Here is a 22,643-nt window from a genome sequence, read left to right as displayed (position 1 = left end):
CACCGTGAGGCACCACGTGCCTTTGGTCAGCCGAATTCCTCGCCAGACACTGCTGGCACGTAGACACCAGCACTCGGACGCCTACACGCAGTCCGGACCCAAATTGCCGACCTCCCCCATCCCATGACTTCGGGTGGGTGTCATGCTAAGGCACAGCAACGTGTCCCCCGTGGGCTCCTGTTTGCAACGTGTGTGTGATCCTCGGAGCCGAGGCTTCCTCTCCCCCCACATCACCTGCCCGCCAGCAACACCGGGGCCAGAATCTGAACTGGGACCTGGATGTGCTTCTGTGGGGTGGCCATGGAGAGCAGGGAGGTGCCAGGGCTGCATGGGGCTTTGGTCAAGGTTGCTGGGAGGCTCTTTGTCTCCTGGAACCTCTTGGTTTTCCAGGTGTTGCTGGTATGGCAGCAGCCACATGTCAACACCACACAAGGCGATCTGGAGGTGAAAAGGGTCCTGGAAATCCTCATCTATACACAGAAGCCATCCAAATGTCCAAGTCCCAAGAATGACTCGTGCCTTCCACCCAAGAAAGGGCATTGAGAGCTTCCCACTCCTCGTACTGGAAAGGAAAAGCATGGCGGGGTTTTACTGGTGTGTCAGAGAGCAAAGTTTTATCCATCTAGTCCTTCCCAGGAAGGTTGTTACTGGTAGCAGTGATGTTGAACGCACCTTTGACTGAACTCCGTCTCCACGTTTTACCAGGAAATTTCTGTTGAAATAGCAAAGGACAGGATTTGAAAGCTGAAAGACCTTTTTTGTCCTCTTTGGCAACAGAATTTACTTTGTGAAGAGGAAAAGGGCTATTGAAGAAATCAGAAGAGAAAGAAATAATATATCATGCTGCTGCAACTCCATGGATTAATGGCAAGAGCTGGAATGTCAAAAATTTATACACAAAGGTTTCACCACATCAGCGCCGCATGTAGTGTTTATTGTGCCATTTGCTGCACAATACATTGTTTTCATTAAAGTTCAGAAAGTATTTGGCTAAATAGTATTCTTTCCATCATCAGCATTTTCCAGCTATAGTGTCAAACGGGGAGCTATAGTGGGAACATACAGCTCATGAAAACATTCTGGAAAGAAGAAATGGCCCCTGGAGGAAGGGATGAAGCAAACTGAGAAAAGAAGGAAAAACCTTTCCACAACCCAAGGCAACCCATTTGCAAAGAGGGAAATATCTCATCTGGGAAGAATAACAAGAGGCTTGCCCAGGCAGCAAGACTTTCTTAATGAACAGCATTGTATCTATCTGAACTATTCCCATATAAAAAAAAATATTTTCTGAAGTGCAGACAAGGAACATCAGAGCCATCCCACAAGGAAAAAAGTATTTTGGTAGAAGCTGCTTCTAGCTGAAGTACCATGACCTTTGGAGGTCTGAAAAAGCCTTGAAACAGAAAAAACTGGAACAGATTTCCAAGGGTTATCTCCTAGCAATCATGATGCTTTTTAATCTTGGTTTTTCCTACAGTCCTCTTGAAGCATCTCATTCTTTCTGCCTGTCCTTGGTTGCTAGCTGGATAGCTGTTTTTATCATCAAACAAGCTGGGTTACTGAGATGAATCTGGCTCAAGGTCTCACAAGCAGAGAGATCACTGTGACTCAGTGAAGCGCTCTACAATGAAACAGAAACTAAACAGCCTTCTCCAAATTTTAATACAATTTCAACAGAAAAATAGAGACAACTTCTTCCATCAGTAAAGTGCCTCTTTCACGTCCTGCAGTATCAGGGGCTGAGTTGCACTAAATGCATTTACAGTGTATATAATTAAACATTGCATGGTTTCACAGAGAAGAAGTTCAACTGACCAAAATTTCAAAGACTAGGAACATAAATCCAGGTTAAAATACCTACTATAAAGACAGGTCTGATTTTCAAATCCATTCATCCACCACTTCTTCCTAATGACTGTAGTAGGAACAACCCATTTAAAAGTCAGGCTACTCTTCTAAAGGAAGCTTTCAGGTAGATTTAGGATCACAGTTTTACTTTTGAAAGCCATCTGGTCTTGGCTTGATCTGTGCTCATCTTCAGCTCCATCACTTGTTTTTGTTCAAATAACACAAGACACAGTAGCATTTACATTGGGTGCCAAATTTAGACATGCAACCAAAACGACATAATCTAAGCATGTGTCTCACATTTAGTGTAAGTGCTGTTCGTGTCTTCCAGACGGTTTCCCTAAACCGGGAGGGGAGCTAGCGAGGGTAATATGACCCACGGATGGGTGTTCTTCAGAAACAACCAGCATGAAAACAAAGCAAAGCACCAGTTGTGGCTTATACTCTGCCAGGAGCCCAGTGACTCCTTCCAGCTCAACCCAGCATCACTTGACTCTCCATCAACGGTTTCAAACTTTGTGAAATTATGTCACTGTAGGTGATCAATGGGTCACAGTCACCAGTGGGCGTCAGAGACCCAGCTGCCATAAGGACTGCACTTCTGCAAGTACTGCATGTCTCTGTTAGAGAGTTTTACAAATGCTAAGTTTTCCAGTAGCATGACCACAATTACTAGATATCTTTGGGGCTTTAGTTTTTTGATGGCAAGAGATGGTAAGAGCAAGAAGAATAACAGAAGTCATACCAAGTAAAGATAATTTTTTTCAATTTCATTTTACATCTATCCATAAGACATCACTTTAGCAAAAGAACAGATCTAAACTAGCATCAAACTTTTTAGCCATTAGTTCTGCACTCTTAGAGACGTCTGCAGAAACCCAATGACTATTATTTTGATGACAATTGAAAGAGTGTTTGCAGACTTGTGGAACAAAATGATATAATTTAGTCATTTTCTGTGAGGTAATAATGATGTTCTAATTGAAAAATGTAGTCTGATATAATTATCCTACATCTTTATAAGCCTGCCTCAGGAGTGCAGTAAAAGAACAAATGGGAATATTTTTACCGTACCACGTGAGAAAAGGCTCTCAAAGTTTTATTTGTGTCACTTCATGCATGTTCAGGAGATGGAAGCCTCATAAAAGCAAAATGATTTACTGATTTGGTCTGGTAATCTCTGGGGCAGGACCTAAAGGAAGCTTTAGCCACATAAATCAGAGACAGACTTCGAGGTGGGACTCATGCATACATACATATGGGTGCCCCATGTCCTGACATGCATTGGGACATCTCCCCCAGCTTCCACCTGCAGCTCCCAAAGGACAAAGGTCTCCTATGTGTTATCTTCTGCCGGTCCATCCACAGATAAGCTAAATATTCCTGAGTGTCTAAAATGGCACTGGATGCTTCTGTTTAAGCACCTGGGTTGCTTCCTCTGTGTCAGAGTCAAATTTGTTTTCCTAAGGAGTTTTCCAGCTGAACCCTGGGAGGGCAGGAGGGAAGAAGAACTGACTCCTTGTTTCTCCCTGCCCTTCTCTGCCACGTTTTCAAGAGCAAGTCTTCTTATGCAAAGGAACCAGTCTGAAATTGCTGTGCGGGGCAGTCTCAGGCTCTGGGGCAGGACAGGACACGATCACCTGCGGTTTCCCCATGGGTTAGGTCTAGGAGATCCCATTTCTGCACACAGGTTTCTGGGACTGTCCTCCTGTCAAACAGTCACGTCTGAGCCAGCAGCACATGAGCTCCGGCTCTTCGACTCCGCTGCATCACCAACACTGACTTGTAAGCACCTACGTCCTCCGCGGGACCCTCCGGCTGGTTTTGGGAAGATATCCTGGGGTGTAACCTGAAAGCTGCCTCATCCTCGTGGTGCTAACAGTAACGCCAAGCAGAGCGAGACCCCGTCTGGCTTCCCACCGCCTGCAGCGGCGGAGGTGCTGGGTCGAGCAGGGCTACGCCAGAGCCCACGCAGCGCGGTGGGACACGGGGTACGCGCCCCGCTGCCGTGGGCTACAGGGCACCTCACCTGAAATAGCCTAATACGGCGCAGGCTGATGAGTGTGGCAAAATTAGCGAAGTAGAAGCACCAACACCTTCATTTCAACGAAGAGACGGTGTATTTGAGGTTGTTAATGGGCTGGCAGCTGGTGCCCGAGCTGACAGGGATGGCTGGAACTGAACTGCCGTTGCCCTAATTGCTTCCAGCTGCAGTCCCAGGGAGCGGAAACTCGGCATGTCCTATTTACTGGCATTTCTGCTGTGAATGAAGAGGAACTGCCAACCCGGGAGCCCCACAGAAGGTGCAGGGAGAGCGGAGCCCACGTCAGGAGCCCCTTTGGTGGAGGAGAAATGGCTGCTGCTTCAGCAGCTGCTCTGAAACTCAAGTGATCACAGGCTCCTGGCAATTAGGTTTTGGCACATTTACTCACCTGATTTTTCTGGCCTCCTAGGCACGTGGTGTGGTGCCGCTAACCCCCCCAGACGAGCCAGCCCAGCTGGGAGCGCACACCGCTTGTTGTTGGGATCCTTCTCATGCTAAGCAGGGACAAACTGGTGAGCCCAGGAGCTCCATGAGAGGGAAGCTGCAGACGGACATCTTCCTCCTTTCCCCGCTCCCGTCTCCCAGGGAAGCCCCAGCTGTGGAAGGAAGGTTCAGGAGTCAGGCAGCAGCCTGAGGAGGCAACAGCAGAACCAAAATTCTCCTGTGTCCACCCAAATCCGTGGGCTGGCTCGCTGTCCCGTCACCGTGCCCCGGATCTGTCACGCAGGCACAGGGCACTCCCCACCTTCTTGTTCCTCACGCAGAGCAGATGCATATTGCCGTTAGCTGCATTGCATCCGTAAAGGCCCCTGGGGCCTTTCCTGACTACAGCGAGGGATAGGCAGGCTCATAATATATTGATAATCAAGAGTTTTTTATTTATAAGGCAACCTGCTCCCTGCTATGGAGCCGGAGGCTCTGTGCAATAAGTCATAATAAATCTAATGAAACAGTATAAATAAGTAACCAGCTTTAATCCTAGCTGTAGAATTATTAGGTAGATTAGTGAACAGCAAATTAGATTTTTGTTTTCATTGCTCAAGTGTCACGTGATCCTGGAAGCTGTAAGTTTTGGGGACAAGTCTGTGAAGGGGCAGGAGATGCAGCCAAGGGTCAGAGAGAAGAGAGTGCCTCGAGCACCCAAGGGAGAAGGGCAGAGGCGCCTCTCCTTCAGATTGGGACCGGCTGAGGGGGCCCGGGGGAGCCAAAGGCTGGTCCTGGCACAGCCCCACACCCTTCTCCATCCCAGCAGCACCTGGAGTCAAGAGAAGCTCGTCAAGAAGCTGCAGGCTGAGAAAGCCTTTCAGGAGGAGATTCAGAGCTTTCAGGAGACAATGAAGAGCTTTCAGGAGAAGATCAAGGGCTTTCAGGAAAAAAAAAAATATCAGAGATTTCAAGGTGGCCATCCAAGCCTTCTGGGAAGAGGAAAAGCCCACTTGGGAGGAGGAAACTGCCTTTTGGGAGGAAGAAAAGGCTATTCAGGAGGAAGCAGAAGCCTTCTGGAGGGTGTATGGTGACTTCTGGAAGGACTGCAATGCTTTCTGGAAGAAGGATGAGGATTTCTGGAAAGAAGGTCAGCTCCTCTGGGAGAAAGACGGAGTCCTTCTGGATGAGGACAGAGTCCTATGGGCAGAAGAAGCAGCTCTGGGGGCAGATGAAACAGCTCTGCTGGAAGAGGAGAGAGCTCTCTGGGAAGATGAGGAAGATGAAGAAACCTCAAGGAGTATGAAATGTTGATCTGGGAGGAGGCCTTTGGTCCCGAGAGAGAGGATATCTCCAAGGATGCCACTGTCCACAGGGGAAAAGCATAAATTCTTCTGCTAGGCTCAGAAACATGTGGAAAGCCACATATACTGTTGTGGACACTTTATTTAAGCAGTGCTGCGCTTCAACCAGTTCTCTGAAATAACATTTCTAGTTCTTGGAGTAAATCAGAGTAGGGTTTTTTTAATGCGATTTGCTTTAAAGCCATTGCGATTATTTATTTTTCTGAGGTCCTGTAGCCTGAGGAATGGGGTAAACCTCTGTTTTCCTGGCCTGTCACCAGGAGGCATGTGGGTGGGTAAAGCCACAAGAAGATGATGGCTTAATGGCTGAGATCATCTGGAGTTCAGAACAGCTCACCTAACTCAGTGCAGTTCATATCAGCGGAGTCAGTGCCACAATAAGGCACTGATAACTGGTAACCTTCGGCTCCCCCATCTTCAAGAGTCACAGTTAACACTGCTGAATCTTCATGAGACAACTCGTGCTGTTTCACCAGGTTTGGGCTTTGACTTCCCCTTTAACGTCCCACTTCTCCTGGGAGCGTGACGGGAACCTTTACGGGCTCGGTGAGCCCCCCGCACCCGCTGTCTGGCTGAGAGAGGCTTTGGCATCAGCCTCGCTGACATGGGCAGGGGACAGGGAGAGAATTGGGAGGGATTACAGAAGTCAGCAGCATGTGGGAAAAAATGCGAGCTGGAGGGAAAGTTGGCAGCAAGTACCTCAGCAAGGGGGAAATAAATTTAGCAGTGTGAGTGTATATGCATGTGTAAGAGCAGGAGAGGGTGCACACAGGGACTGGGATTATTATTCACCTGGTGAGCTCCTATTGCCAGCGCAGGTACAGGAGCCTCTAACAGAAAACCCTCGGTAAGGGCAGTGCAACACGTGGTCAATATTTAGCAATGTTTTATGGGATGTGAGTGCAGAGTCAGTGCCTTCTGCTGAGCTGTGGCACAGGAATTGCAGTTTTTCTTTCCTCTTGAGGAACTGAACTTGGATGCTTCGCGTTTTCGATGGCTGAGCTGTCAAGGCTGGTCTAGAGGCAAATTGGCATTTGACCCTCTGTACATCCAGGAGCGTGGGGACGAGAGCAACGGTGAAAAGTACTCATCTGAGTCAAACCGGGCATTGCATTGTTCTCTGGTATGGTAGCATCAGTAACTTATTCTCCTTCAATACGGGATTTTAACACTGAAAAGGCTCAAGGACACAATGTAATAAGCCTTAACAATTGCTGTTGAAGAATCTGATGACTTCTGCAACTGTCAGGCATACTTAGGCTGTCACTCAAGCCTGCCACTCAAGTTCAATCCTTTGTGATCTGCTGTAGGATAAGGCTGCCTGTCCTGTTTAATTTTGCTCAAGACAAATTATGCACTATGTCTTTCCTGAAAAATCCATGAATATTTATTACTCAAATGAATAACCAGCCTGTAGAAAAAGCCAGCTGATTCAGCCGGGGTAGGAATGTTTTGCAACCTTTGTTATTATTATTCTATTATTGCCATGTAACCCAGAGATGAAAATGACCTGTTAGACCATTCAGTGCAACTTCCTGCAAAATCAGGACTCTTACGCATTAGAGCTTTATCATTAGATGCTATAGAAAGAAAGAACCTTTCAGAGAATAACAGTAGTCAAAAAGCACTTGTCACTTAATATATTTTAATGTCAAAAAGCCAAGAATTTATCTCAGTGATTCAAATCCACACGTCAAATTAACATGCATTTAAACTAAAATTAGGTATGCTGTCTCTTGCAAAGAACTTGAAGCACAAGAAATGCTCTTAGGAGAGCTCCTAGTCACTTCTTCTTTCACAGGAGAGCAGAACGGTGTTTCTCTGGTGAGAGTGCTGGCAGTATAGTACAACAGGCGTGAAATTTAAGGCATTACACAATGCAGCACAGAAGAGCCAGAAGTTTAGCCAGAGAAAAGCATATACCAATATGGTTTCAGACTGTTGGTAGCTCCCCTGAAAATACTCCATCCACCTGGTAGCTTCAGAGTGGCCCTTGCTTGGGTGGCATTGCTGGAGAGAGAGCACATGCAAAAGGCTTACCAGGGCTGGGTATTTGAAGAGGGAATTAGAGGGCACCTGCTCTGCATCCAGCATCTCTGGCCTGAGGATGAATTTCAGTCATGAAGCCGGTCTCTGCTAACTCTCTGGAGTGGTAAAGTAATGAGGGGAACAAATAAAATAACTACTGTAAGGAAAAGCTCGGTTACGTTCATCACCTCTGCAACATGCACACAGAGGCTTTCGAGATGTGACATTCAGAGTGAGAAAAATACATAAATACACCTTTCTTGGAAGAGCAAGTCTGCTGATCTGGCATAGGTTGGCTGTAGGGACCAGGAAAGAACTGGGCATGTCTGAAGAGCTGAAGATGTTTGAAGCATGGACTCACCAAAGTAGAGCAGAAGGACCTAAAGAAGCTGCCAAGCCCGCCTGTGCCTCAAAAGCAGCCATACCTGTAATGCTCTGTGCAAACTCTTCTCTAAGCTGTTTTGCTTGTTTAATTCCCAGCACTAGTGTTGCACAACCACCACTTTCTCTCTAGGGCTTTACTTATATCAACCTTTTCGTGGTGTCTGAGGTGAATCTCCCTAATTGCAATTTTGACTTCTTATCTGTAGTCCTGTCCACAGTGGACACGGGGAACAGCCCTTCTGTTTGCTTTGTATTTACCTGTCTGAAGCCCGGTGTTGTCTTCTCTACCCGAGACTCCCTGGACTAACCCACCCCATCTCCTTCTGTCCTCCGTCACTGACCAGGTGCTTTAGGCACCTGGAAGGCTTTGGTCCTCCCTTCTGGCCCTCCCTCCAAAAGACTGAAAAATGAAGATGACTTGCAGCATCCAGATACAATCCCCGAAGATGCCGAAAGCCCGGGTCGCGGTGCTTGTTTTGCAGAAGAGATTCAGCCCGGAGTGACGCAGCTGAGCCCTTCGGACACCGAACCTCGGTGCGGAGCGGAGCTGGTGCCGGCGGGTCCTTCTGCAGAGCGATGCCGCCACAGCGAGCCCGGTCCTGCATCAGCCCCACGAGAACCGAGAGCAAACCTGGGACTCACTCAGCGGCACACAGCCTGGCAGAACAGGCGCCGATGTAACTTTAGACCATAAACTGCCTGTGGCTGCTGTTCAAATAAAGAGACATTAAAGATAAAAGTGGACCAATTAGTGTAATTTCAGAGCAAACACGGGGATAAAACTCAAATACAGGGAAACATGGTGAACCCGCACTAGCATGATATATCAGCAGTGCAATTAATGGAAAGTCAATGAGCTGTGTGCACTCAGGAAAGTTTTGAAGGCTTAGCAGGTCCTGCACAGAGCAATCTGACAACGGGACGCAGAAATTCGATGGGCTGGCTGGGCTGCGTGCCCAGAGCTCACCTGCTTTCTGGTGCAGGCGATGCACTTCTTGCTCTCCTTCCCTGAACAAAAATCTGGAAAGACTATAGAAAATATTACAGAAAATGTATGTCAGGGCAGAAGGGTCCCACTTTATCCACACTGAAAGGCAGCCCTGGCCTCAGTCACAAGCCAGTGAAGATGCTGATAAATCTGATATTCGTATTTCTAGGTGAGACTCAGAAGTCTTTTCTTTCAAAGCTTCTGCTCAAGCAATTCAGAGCAGGCTATATTCTGCTTAAAGCCACAACAAAGGCGGAAATTATGGAGTGTAGCCTTGTACCTCTAAAAACACAGAACATCCAAAGCCCCAGGTGTCTTACAGAGGGATGATGACAACTCCCGCACAGAGCAATAAAGAGATTGAGTCATTAGTGCCAAATCAGCATAAATATTTGAATGGGAGAAAGAAATAGCTCCTGAGCTCACCTGCATATTTTTAAAATGCAGCATCATCATCAGAAAGCATTCCTGACGCAGCTATGGAGCTGACTCATGGGAAAGGGAGAACATGGAAAATGGCAAAGAATCATTTAAGTCAACTGACATGTCTACATGTGTCATAAACTGGAGTGGTGAGACTGACAGAAGAAAATTAAATTTATTCAGTATATGTATGTCTATATATGTGTGTGTGTATATATATAGCTAGAATTTCCAAGTCTGTGTGTCAGTCATCGCATAGGAGGAATGTAAAAAAGCTGGGAGGCAGGTCTGTGACTCATGGGAAATTGGAGGTATGGAGAGCATCCAGCCACAAATATAAATCCTGCTGCTGTTCTGCCAGGAAGTCTGGCTGAACTGTTGAAAAGTCAGTGCAAAGGGTGCTGTAGAAATTGAAGGAGGAGATAGAACACTGGGGCTGAAAATATCAGATGAGGAAAAAATAACCACGCTTTCATCCTTCAGAAGTTAACACCTAATGTGGGTTAAAGAAGAGAGGAACCACAGAGAAACTGTATTTTTAAAACAATTCCATAATGCTGAAAATCTCTCTGTTTCTCTCTTTCTGTCTCTGTCTCTCCTCTCTTTTCTTCTTTTTCTAATCTTCTTTTATTTCTTGATTGAACTAGGAGCATGATCTGCAGAGAGGGAGGGAATTCCAGATTCTTGATATTTGGGGATTTTTGTGAAGGTTTTGGTCCTGATCCAGCAATTCATTCAGTGTATGCAGTCCCTCAGAATACCTGAAGTGTTCCAGAGTCCCATATAAATCCATATTTAGAATTAAAACTGGGATTCTGCTATCACTGGTTCATAGGCAGTATGAGAAGCGAGCAAGGGGAGCACTCAGAGGTGGTGGGGAATTTGAGCACAAGCGTACATGCGTGATGATGTGGGCTTTTATCAAAATAAAAGACAATTCAGATTTGTACCTGGGATCTTCAGAAACCATGGTGGCAGCCCCGGAGTTGTAAAGATAAACACAGATTGCACCTTGGCTCTTCAGGTTTGCAATACATGACACAGAACCAGCAAGCAAGCAACCAGCTTCCCTTGGCTGCAAATTGTCCTCGTCTTATTTGTGATTTTTATGCGTGCGCCGGTGGGTGCGTGTGTACCCACAGACACATACCAAGAGAGAAAAAGTGGCCGGGAACCAGTCAGTGTGCGCAGTGCAGGTGAAGCACCGTGCCCCTGCCCTAGTCATCCCCCTGCGCTGCCTCTGCAATTAGAAGTGTGGCTTTGATTGCTAACAGCAGGAGCCGTGCAGCTACTGACTCACCAAATCTCAGCGTTAAGGCTGTGGAAGCCGGTGACCTCAGCGCGGGGCTGTGACGACATACCTTTCATACCGTCACCTTCATTAGCATCCTGTGCCCCGCCATGCTGCTCAAGAGCAGTATGTGAAAATTAATTAAGGATCACATTTCTTTGGTCCGAATGGAAACACAGCTGTCCACCCTCCCTGTTTTTAATGTGACTTATAGCATCATGACTTTGCTATCCCGCAGCGCAGCTTTCTGAGTGTTTTGGCGTGGGAGCTTTTCAAGAAGAATTACCGTTGTTATTCTTCTTCGTGTGAATGCCACATTTCCAGAGCTCTGCTTAGCTAGCCTGAGAACACTGAAATAGAAATTGGGTTGGAAAGCTGTTATTTGGCTGCTCACCCTGCCAGTAAATTTCCAATTCGTGTCCGGATTTTCTTCCCTATTCTTCAAGATTGCCCCGCGCATTTGTGGCTTGACTGCTGAACTGCAGGCGGGAGGAAAGAAGTGTGAACCAAAGTAAAACCTTGCTGCGAGCACAGCGGGTGCCTCTTTTGTGACCATGCACTCTCTGCTGACTCACAAAAAAAGCAGCTTTCCCCACAGACTCCATCGCAATTTCAAGCTGCAGCCTAAATACATGAAGTCGCACTGAGGAGAAAGCTATATATCTCCCTGTTGCTTCATACCTGTCATACATGCACTTAATTTTTAAAGTGACCTACATTGGCTTTACATTGTACCAGGATACACAATATTTTCTTCTACTGAGTGGCACTCAGATTTGCATCTATGCAATTAGCAGCAATATTTAATTTAAAAAGCTAGCCCAAGCAGCAGCCTGATGGGAAGTCATTAATACTGGGAAATAATTGAGAGATGAAGAAACGATTCTGTGACCTGACCTTTCGCACTGATCAACTGAGGGCGGCACTTCCCTGAGAGGAGATGCAATCAAGGGCTGATAGAGGTGGAACTGATTAACAAGGTGGATGTCGCTTGAAGCACCCATCCTTCCCAAGGATGGGGACAGGGAATTTGTGTAAACTGACCTTCTTTCTAATGAAGGCATAAATAACAAAGCCTGCAAGGATCCCTCCACAGGGAACCATCAGCCCTGCAGCAGCCTGCTGAAAAGCAGCAGGAGGGTACTTTGCACGTATATGGTATACTTCTTATATGGTATGATTCTTATATGGTATATGGTGCTTCCCATTCAGAGGTCTCAGCGTGCCATGCCATTAGTGGATTTTCCCCGCAGCTCTTTCAAGAGCTGCGCGGAGGATGTTATTGCTGTTTTAAAGAAGATGACACAAAGAGGGGCTGAGAGGTTAAGGGTGAAAAAGGATTTGGTGGCAAATCCAGGAAATATAACTCCCTCCTTCCAGATCTCCACCCCATCCGTGACACCAGCCTGCCAGCAGTGCTTAAAACACCCGCAGGTGGTATCTTCAAAAAGCGTGGTGACAACTGGGCATCCTAATCCATCCCACTGTCTGTTATGGCTCCTGACATACATATCTCTGTGAGAGATAAAAATCTGCTGCTTTTTACTTTTGACCCACCCTGTCAGCAGACATTTATCAATTGGGAGCTTACAGTATATCACAGTTGAATGTGTTCTACCTCCTTAGTCTCATGTTTTGACCATTAATTACGGCATATACTTATTTTCCGTTTAAACAGGCCAGTTTCTACCCGCTAATTCAAGATACAGCTTTTTCACGAGACCGAATCAGTTTTTCAACACCTGGAGTTTTCTCTTGCCGGTCCAAGGGTGACAGCTGACTGCAGCCCGCACCGGAGCCATGGTCCACGGCTTTCCCTGAGGACTCCTCCGGAGAGCCCTGCTTTCCAGAGCACGGGTCTCTTGATCCAGAGTGAGTAAACCCGCTTTCCTCCTGCAGCCCCAGCTCTGGTGAGGACGGTGGGGTCTCATGTACCTCCTCGGCTGGGTGGGTTTGGGGCTTTGTCTCAGGTCCCCACACCTAACTGGCCCCACAGAACATATGAGCAATTTACTACCCACCTTTTGGGTTACCCTCCAGGTGATCTTAATTGTCGCTTCAGGACCTCAGCCCTTGCATGGAATCTGCCCCCAGCTATGTACTGGTGGGAAATGTCCTACATTTGCCCATGCTGAGTACAGTCAACTCAGGATCACAAGTCTCTACGCAACCACCAGCTTCCAATCCCGTGATTAATTAAGGCTTACCACCCCTGTATGAACCCCAGTGTTGGGTGCGATATGCGTCACCATGCATGGTGGGTCCTGGTGCACTCACCGGGGACGGTGGAGGACCCCGTCCATGGGCAGCACCGCGCTGCCGCGGGAACAGGTCTCGTGTGGGCAGACACGAGCTGAGCCAGCCTTATCCAGGAGTCAGGGCATGGCCATGGCTCCATCGAAACAGATGGGATGGACCCACCCCAGATTTTAATGCCAGAGACGGGTCTTTAGGATCACCTGCTATTTTTAGCGTCCAACTCAATCTCATAGAACAGTATTTATAGTCTACTCCAGACAGAAGCTACCTTGTAGAAGGGCAAACGGATTTGGCTGTGGGACTGCAGGGGTACCTACAACACCTCTGCATGCACATTTCCATAGGCTGCTCTCTCTGCACTGCCGCTCTAAAAAACATTTGTGATTCAGCTCCCGTCACAAGAAATTTCTACCAGTAAACATCTGACGTCTTCTTGCAGTTTTATCCTACAGCTCTTCTGTGTGGTCAGGACACATACTATGGTACATATACATATTATTATGTCCGTGTAACAGGCTGGAAATGCAGGCACAGGGTCTGTGCTACCAGCGTGCCTGGCCTGGGTGCATCCTAATGCCATACTGGAAGCCCGGGGCGCACCAGTGTCCTTGCCCAGTGCCCCGGTTTTGGGAAGGAAACAGAGGCAGACATGAGAGATACAGATGGGTCTGGATGTCAGGGGTAGGACTGCAATCACAGTATTAGCCTTAGGTCTGGACTAAGGTCCAGAGCTTTAAGAGTTGATATCTGGGCACCAAATGTGATCAATGTCACTGCGCATGAAAGTCCCGCGCACCTCCAAGGGGCTGGGCTGGGGTGGCCTGTCTGACAGCGGAAAGCTGGCTCTCGGAGGGCTGGCCCTGGGTTTTCTGAGGCATTTCACAGTGCACTGATCACAGCTGCCTTCTCTGCTCCTTGGCTGCAGCCACGGTGGAGACCCCAGAAACAGCAGTAAGAGCGAGAGGGCCTTGTACAAAACTCCTAAATGAGACACGGTGATTTCCAGGCTCACGTTTGACCGAGCGAGAAGATAACCCCTGACTTCAGACACTTACGTACCATTTATCCATACACTTAACACCTCTGCAGCTTGTTCACACATTACTTGCTCACAGTCTTACTGCCAGCGATGGGGCCAACATCCCTCGTGACAACTGTAACGAGAAGAATGCTATTTTTAACCCAATTACTGTTGATAGCACACCACAGGCGTTATGGGAAACCTGTGGGCTAGATTTCCTACAGAACAGCTCAGTCATCAGACAGAGCCGTGCTCCTGTCGGAAGGCAATGCCACCCTCACCCCTCCGAGACCCACCTTGGCCACGGGAGCCACTGACTTCACCCAACATCACCCTCCCACACTTTGTCTCCTGTCTCTGCCCCATCTCCTCCCCTTGCTGGAGCAGCCCAGCCAGCTCAACCCCAACCCTCCCTCCTCCACTCGGGATTTCTTGCTGCATGGCAGCCCGCCTGGAGACAAGCGGCAGGTTATCATATAACCTATAGCTAGACACTTTGAGAAATAGAGAAGAAAAAAAACAAAAAAACCAAAATAAAGCAGACAGAAGCACTGGTTGGAAAAAGAGGACATGGCCAGGAAAACCCAAATGGGTGGCAGCTATGGCCACCACAACCATCCTCATGATGTGCTTATTTCCCACTGAACAGCAAACAACGGTGACCAGTGTATGTAATATTTCATTGCTAAAATGATTTGTATTCTAGCTAGAGATGCTGGACTCCTCAATTTAATGCTGGCATGTGAAATTACCAGTTCGCAGCCTCAAGCACAGAGACAATAACTGTGCAGCACACATTGTCAATGCTGCATATTTTTAGCCTCTTGTAGGCGTTCGTAGTCATTTTGACGTGCCTTGATGATTTTTCACACATTTTTCCAGCAGGAATGAAGATGGCTTCCTGAGCTGGGATATAATGACCGGTGTGCAAAAAAAAATGACCAAGTGACTGTGTTTCCCCCTCAGGTCAGGGCAGATCTCGGGGGGTGACGAGCAATTCCGAGGCTGCACAGCCATTCCTTCTGCTTTCTCTCTGAAGGGCTTCGCGATGTTCAGTCAGAAACATTTTTTGTGACTGCCTATTTTACACTGTTCTGAAGCAGAGACATCCTCCTCAGGTGTTGCAGGAAGATTTCACTCACAGATGTTTGGGCAGGGGCTGGTTTTCTCCCTTGCGCTCCCTGAAGGCATGCTGTCCATTGGACAACAATGCCAACTAAACCCAGATGCTTTAATTTCATTGTACCTGCGGAAAATTGATTTTAGTGGGTAGCAGGCTCACAATTCCTATGAGATCAGTGCCGAGTGGTTCAGGAATTAACGTTGTTTTTCTGCAGGACTGAGCCGAGCCCTGCAGGAGCTGGGACCGAGGAGCAGCGGGAGAGCTGAGGGCAGCCCTCGGCTCCGCAACTCTCCCATTGCAAGGATGCTCACATCCAACAGCTTTCTTGGGGCTGGGGACAGGTTTCTAAGGTGATAATCAGGCTATGGTTCATCTCTGATCAAATTAGGGTTTGTTGGGAGAGTGAGGCAGTGAGAGCGAGGGATGGCTCCATTATATACGAGGCGTTTGCCATCATGGAGAAGCTTTTCAGCAGCTTCCACCAAAAATCCTCATCTTCAGATTAAACAGTAAGTGCCTCAATGTAATGATTACACATTGATGGTTTTTAATATCTGTAAATATATGTGCATGTATGTGCACATTCATGTGTGCAAATGTGTACGTGCAAACAGATGCCTCTGAGTGTATAATCACCCCCACAGACTCAGACCTGCCTGAGGCTACATATGCTTTAAAAAGTGTTTTTTGCTCAAAGGTTTACTCTAAGGGCTCTAAAAGCTGGATGAAATTTCTAGTGCCTCATCCTGCAGTGCTTGAATGCTTTCCGTGGCCTGGATTTGGGCTCCTTTGACAGGGGAATTAATGAGATACAGAGGGAAAAAAACACAGTTTTTTAACAGAGTGAACCAGTTCTTAAAACAATTACGCATGTCTGTGTGTGCATGCAAATTGCAGGACCCAGCCTTGCTCTCCAAATTGTCCACATTTCTTTTTGGCTAGTGCACAGTGATCCCTGGCCTTTAGGAGGAGTGCTGTTGGAAGACAGGACAGCAAGATCTCAGGTCTCTGAAATGGTCTGTACAGAGCAGCTGGCACCACCAAGATGGAAACATGGATGTGCACAGGGTTACAAGCACTGCGTTCTCACTGCATTATAACTAGATGGGTCCAAAAGGCACAGTGGGATCATTAAACTCGAACCTACTCCCCCCATCTCATTCTTGGCTGTCTTGGGAGAGAGAGCTGCCAGCAGTGTGGTTCTGCTCACTTGTGTCAAGGAGGTTTCACTGATATGAGGGAAATGGGCCCTGTGATATTTGGAAAGAGCTTGGACTATTCTCTTGAAAATAATACCTTGTCCCTGTTGGATCAGTCCCAGGACACGTTGCTGGATTTCCATTTGAGAGTCATAATAATCATTCACCTGCATTTATAATCATTTTGCTGTGATTTAGCAACAAGGAACGTAAAAGGCATAGCCAGGTAATTACGCTCCCAGAGCAATGAGTCTGTGTGAGCTTAATGTCAAGGTGTTCTGCGCATGAGGTGCTGGCGATATATTTGGATGCCTATCCCTTTTTTTGGAACGGATCCCTGGAAGAGGAGGGTGAGTGCAGGGAATGCCAGGGGCAGCCGGGACGGGGTGAGGGGCTGGGGGGGAAGGTGAGGCTGGGAAGGGGTGGGAAAGCCCCAGCCAAGGCAAGGGGGGTGTCACGGGTGGGCAGAGCAGGAGTGCTCAGACCAGCCAGCTCCACACATCCAACTCCTTCCCCACACTGCGCTGCTGGGGAAGGGTATCCGTCCTTCGTCCCTCTCCCCTGCCCTGCCAGGGGGTCTGCACTGACTTCTATGGCCAGGAGCGCGGCTGGTGGGCTGTAAGACATCATAGAGCATTTCAAACATCAGCACAGTGATCAAAGGGGGCCAGAGAAGGAAAACAAATGTTGGGAATTAGCTGGAAAGAAACAGAGTAGAGCAGAAAATGTAAGTATGCCACTGTAGAAGTCAATGGTGTGTCACGTTTTGGACGGTGTGTGTGAGTCTGGTATCTCCACCTCTGGAAGCAGAAAGGATGCAGTGATGGGAACCCGGGAAGCGGGAAAGGTGGGCCAGGTCCTGCACAGCTCAGCCTGGAAAAGAGGTGAGTGGAGACAGAAATGAACAAGGTCTGTAAAGTCCTGAGGGGCATGGATGAAGCTACTAGTCTCCACTACTACAAAATTCAGAAGGCATCAAAAGAAGCTAGCTGTGTTGGCATGAACAGTATTCCCTGGTTTAAGTGGTCAGTATTCCCTGGTTTAAGCGGTCAGCATTTCCTGGTTTCCAGAAATTTAGTTTTAATCGCTAGCCTTTCCAAGTCTTCAGAGGTTTGAAGTATGTGACCATAAATACAACGTACCAGAGGCAACCTTAATTCCCCTATAACCAAGTTCTGCTGCAGGGTTTTGCACTGAGTGCCAGCCAACCAGCCATTTCCAAGGGACTAGAAGTCTTTTAGCACCTGGAAATCCATCAGAGAGGTCCTGCATGATTTTTAGGTCATGGTGCTGTGAAAATCCTCCCACGCCAAAGGATAATCTCTGTAACTGCGAGGGACATCAAACACCACAACCAGCTCCACTGTTTGCCCACAAAAAGAAAACCCAGGGCAAAGCAGGCAGAAGGGAGCATCCATGCAACGTCACGCCGCTGCTGTGCAGTACCACGTCCCTGCTCCCCAGGCCTCTCTCTAACCTTGCCACGTCGGTCCCAGGGCTGGCACGGGGCACGGCCACGCAAGGACAGCCAACGCAAGAAACACAAGAAACTCTTGGCTGCAGCCTGCTGGAGGCTGCCCTGAGGGCTTCCCGGGCAGCCCAGGTATGCAGCAGTCCCAATTGCTCGCCACTTCACTGCTAGACAAGCTTTTATTAGAACCTGGTAGGAGTTTAGGGAAACCTGTTTATTATTTTTATTACTGCCTCAGCAAAAGCATTCCCGCTCTCAGCAGTATCTGGAAAGTTTTATGGGTTCATATGGAAGAGACAGACCCTGGCATCAGTAAATTCTCATTGTTTGGATTGTTATATGTCCTAAACAACCTTTTTGGTGTCAGCGTTTCTTGTGTTAGATGCTATCAGTAATTCTGTCCCCCTCATTCATCAATTAATGTTCATAATTAAAATCTACCTGGCCAGTTTATCTCACTAAGCAACTCTGCTGTGTTTGTTATCTTGGCATCTGAATGTCCAGTACTGCAATTGCAATCAAAGGGAGAGACTATCCATGGTATGATTTTTCTCTCATTCCCCAGAGCCAACCAGAAGAAAGCAGCAGTGAGAGACAAAATAACCCTCTTGCTGCTTTTAAACATCAGCCACAGCCTCCAAGGAGCTGGAGAAATGGACCTCTCTTATTAAACTGTAAATTGCTGGTGCCATATCTAAAGGATTACTTTGGACTGTTTGCATTTTACTACATTAGATCAGCATTCTCTTTTTTTTTTACCCGTTTTGACAAAAGAGCTGGATCCTGACTGCTTGTATCAGTTAAACTCCTCAGGACATGAGAAGCATGCCCAACCAGTCCTGCCCACCCCTCTTTCTATGTTAAGGAAGAGCTGCAGAGGTGGGATCCCTTCCCTATTCCAAAACACTTGCAAGGAGCCGGGCTGGAAGCTGGTAACACACCCTAACTAATACTGGTAGCTTCTGCAGTTGTTAAAGAGCTCATAGATGTTTTATCTGAAGTGGGGAGAGAAGGCGAGTACTTACAAGTACTTACTTATTGTGTGGGAAGGTCCAGATGGCAAAATACTATATCAGCAATAAAGCCGCACCAGTAGTCCACTTGCAACATAGCTGTCCCATAACACAGTTAAAAATATAGTGGAACTGGGATCTTATTATGTTTTATGGGTTTTCTCAAATACCTGAGAACAGTGACTATGGGCATGGACAAAGAAAGATTCTAGCAGTGTTTAGACATGGCCTTAAAACACTCTTTTTTCTCTCATTATTCTTTTCATTCTTAAAAAGGACTTTTAAGGATTTCAGGAATACTTAGTGTTTTCAACAATTTGCCTGGGGAGGATGCTCTGCAGGCCTCCAGCAAGCATCCTCCAGATCTGGCCAGGCCATCTGGAGGTGATGCCATCCCAGAGTTGTGCCAGTGGGAAAGACCAGGGGAGCAGATTATTCAAGAAGGGAATAGCTGGGTAAACACTTTCTAAAGTGAAGCATGTGGTCGCCCGTAAAACCATTTCTTCCCTATGCCAGTGAGTGTTAAAGAAAACCTGCAGTGCTCATCGCGGCAGTGACACCTCATGCTCCTCCATGTTGTGGTGAGCAAACCCCAAGTCCTTCTGCGCTGCAGCTGGACTCTGAAACATGGATGCAACCAGGCGATGTGGCAGAGAGCGGGCTGAATGGCACCATTTAAAAGCAAACCAGCAGATTCAGGCAACTCTCAAATTCAGTAATGGCTGGGAGTTCAGATGGAGACGAAGGGGCTGCACGTTCCTCCTGGACGGACAAGCACTGCGAAGCTCCAGCCTCACCAAGCTGTCGGGAAGCAGGTGTCTCTGCTAGAAGAGAAGAGGGAGGCCTCCGAGTTCCTGGAAAGAGCAGAGACAGCCAAGTCCTTATCACTGAGTTGCTGCTACAAACGGTTAACTTGGATGATGGGGCAGAGTGCACCCTCAGCAAGTTTGCTGATGACACCAAACTGGGAGATGTGGCTGATGCACCGGAGGGTTGTGCTGCCATCCAAAGGGATCTCAACAGGCTGGAGAAATGGGCTGACAGGAACATCGTGAAGCTCAACAAGGAGTGCAAAGTCCTACACCTGGGGAGGAACAATCCCAGGCACCAGTACATGCTGGGGGACACCCAGCTAGCTGGAAAGCAGGTTGGCAGAAAAGGACCTGGGGGTTCTAGTGGGCAGTGAGTTGACCACGAGCCAACAATGTGCCCTTATGGCAAAGAAGGCAAATGGTACCCTGGGCTGTGTTAGGAGAAGTGTTGCCAGCAGGTTGAAGGAGATGATCCTTCCCCTCTGCTCAGCACTGGTGGGGCCACACCTGGAGTGCTGTGTCCAGTGCTGGGCTCCCCAGTACAAGAGAGACATGGGCATACTGGGGAGAGTCCAACAAAGGGCTGCAAAGATGATGAAGCACCTTCTAGGATGAAGCACCTACAGGGAAAGGCTGAGAGAGCTGGGACTGAGCAGCCTAGAGAAGGCTCAGGAAGAATCTTATCAACATATATAGATACCTGAAGGGCGGGTGCAAAGAGGACAGAGCCAGGCTCTTTCCAGTGGTGCCCAGTGACAGGACCAGAGGCCATGGGCACAAACTGAAACATGGCGGGGGTCCCTCTGAACATCAGGAAACACTTTTTCACTGTGATGGGGACTGAACACTGGCACAGGTTGCCCAGGGAGGTGGCGGAGTGTCCATCCTTGGGGATACTCAAAAGCTGTCTGGACATGGTCCTGGGCAACTGGCTGTGGGTGGCCCAGCTTGGGCAGGGGGGTTGGACCAGATGAGCTCCAGAGGTCCCTGCCAACCTCAACCAGTCTGTGATTCCATGAATCTAATTGCTTCCACCAGCGTGTGCTCTTAACACATTACTCTTCAGCATTAAAACTTTCTTAGCAGTGAAGTGACATGGAGAAAAGCTGGTAAATGTTGGTTGACGCTCATGACCCCTTTCCAATTCTCAGCTTCTGGAGCCACGGACAAGCAGCACGTTGCCGTACGGCTCTGGGAAATGCGTGTTTCCAACATGGTTCCACGTGATCGTCGGCACAGGACCAGCGATGGTGGGAACAGCACATGGACAGAGAGACAGGACGTCCACATGGGCTTTTGTGGCTGAAAGGCATTCCCCAGCTTTTGGAGGCCATGGGAAATGCTGGTTCCTGGCTCTTCCTGTAGTCAAATCAATCTTTTTGAGTAGGAAAGCCATCTCACAGCTCCCTGATAATTGCTTTTGTGGTAAATACAGTTGGGGCTGAATAACACTAATAAGCATAGCTTTTCTGCAATTAATTATTTCCAAAAGGAACTGGGATTCAGCCAAACGCTAATGAAGTCAGAGGGAAATGGGAGCTGGGCCATGCATGAAGCAACAGAAAAGCTTTACTAGCAGTTTAAGTGCTGTATCGTTTTCTTCACCAGACCAGATGGATACATCTTTCTGCAGCCCTTTGCAGTCACTTTTCACACTTGCGGTCTCCATGCCTTCTGCAAACAGTATCGCTTAATTCCTGCACTAGTATTTTAAAAGACAAACCACTATAAGATGAAAGACTGCCATAGAGTGGGAAAGCCTGAGCCAGAATGTGAAAATATTAATAGAGTGAATGAGAAATAGCTTGTTTAGTCTGAAATAACTCACTTAGTGTGGAAAATCGGGTGGGGAGAAAGGCAAATGGAAAGAAACCCATGCAAGAGGGACTGCCTAATATTTTCTAAGCACCAGACAGAAAAAGAGATGTAGGAACACAGGGGCTTGCAGCACTGCAAGTTGTGCTGTCATGACTGGTCTTAGGATAAATAAATGAGAGGATCTGGTGGTTTTGACCTTACACCCACCTGCAAGAGCAGCAATGAGCCAAGGCTATGAGAATTGCTTGATCACACAGAGCTACCTGGGAACGGATGGCGGATGAGTGGTAGATGAAATCCCTGTGCTGACACTGCTAGCAACTGCGATGATTGGCAGTCTGTATATTCAAAATGAGACCATGTGGATTGTGAGGTCTTTTTTCCCAAGGATTTTTAGTCCTATTTTGGATTAACAGCCAAAGTGTTTGGATCCTCCAGCACATGGGTATTTACTATCTGGAAGGCCAGATTCTTGAGCATTTGCTGCATAGAAATATGCCCACCGCATCTTTATGATCCAAATGACTTTATGCACCTTCTGTTAGGCATGAAACCTTTGCTGGTTTTCAGAGTTCAGGAGAGGCTGAGGCAGACAAGCTTGCTGGGGACAAACAGATGAGAGCTGTAAAGAACAGAAAAGGGAAATGTATAATCACCCCAATAAAAAGCATGCTTACAATCCATACTAAGTTGTTGATAAATAACTAGCTGCATTCATGCTTCTTGACAGTGGGCTGCTATTTGCCAAAATGATATAATTACAATTACTCAAACCAGGCAGTTTGAAAGTCCCATTCCCCTGCTCCATGTCCCCAGCTATCTCTCTGTCTCAGATTTCTGGGTCTGAAATATGTTAAAAGATGCCTTGCAAATGTGCACAAGTTTTGACACAGTATGTGTGGGGGGGATTTACTGCACGTACTGTGTGAAGTTGACCTGCAGATGGACCATGGCCATTTGCCAAGGACATGGAGGTGTCTGGCAGCCGGCTCAGAATTACTTTGGATATCCAGAGGTTCTGGGCAAATGCTCAAAATCTTCCAATGCCATCCCAAATTTCTAGGCAGAAAAAGAAACCACCACATGTGGAAAAGACCCAGGCATATGTCAGTCCCAATTACATGTCTAGAGTCT

At 47.6% G+C, this 22,643-nt stretch overlaps 1 protein-coding gene across 1 annotated transcript; it reads left to right on the top strand.

The window, feature by feature from the left end:
- The first annotated feature begins 4,992 nt into the window (after positions 1-4,992).
- On the top strand, positions 4,993-20,997 carry CCDC70 (coiled-coil domain containing 70). The gene is given in 4 exon segments (XM_010583429.1): positions 4,993-5,274; positions 5,276-5,615; positions 8,574-8,768; positions 20,843-20,997. Coding segments are annotated over 4 exon segments (972 nt in total).
- The last annotated feature ends 1,646 nt before the right edge of the window (positions 20,998-22,643 follow it).

This window comes from Haliaeetus leucocephalus, unplaced genomic scaffold (genome assembly GCF_000737465.1).
Source record: "Haliaeetus leucocephalus isolate CR32 unplaced genomic scaffold, Haliaeetus_leucocephalus-4.0 Scaffold897, whole genome shotgun sequence".
Taxonomy (NCBI): Eukaryota; Metazoa; Chordata; class Aves; order Accipitriformes; family Accipitridae; genus Haliaeetus; species Haliaeetus leucocephalus.
This window is presented reverse-complemented; position numbering and strand designations above follow the sequence as displayed.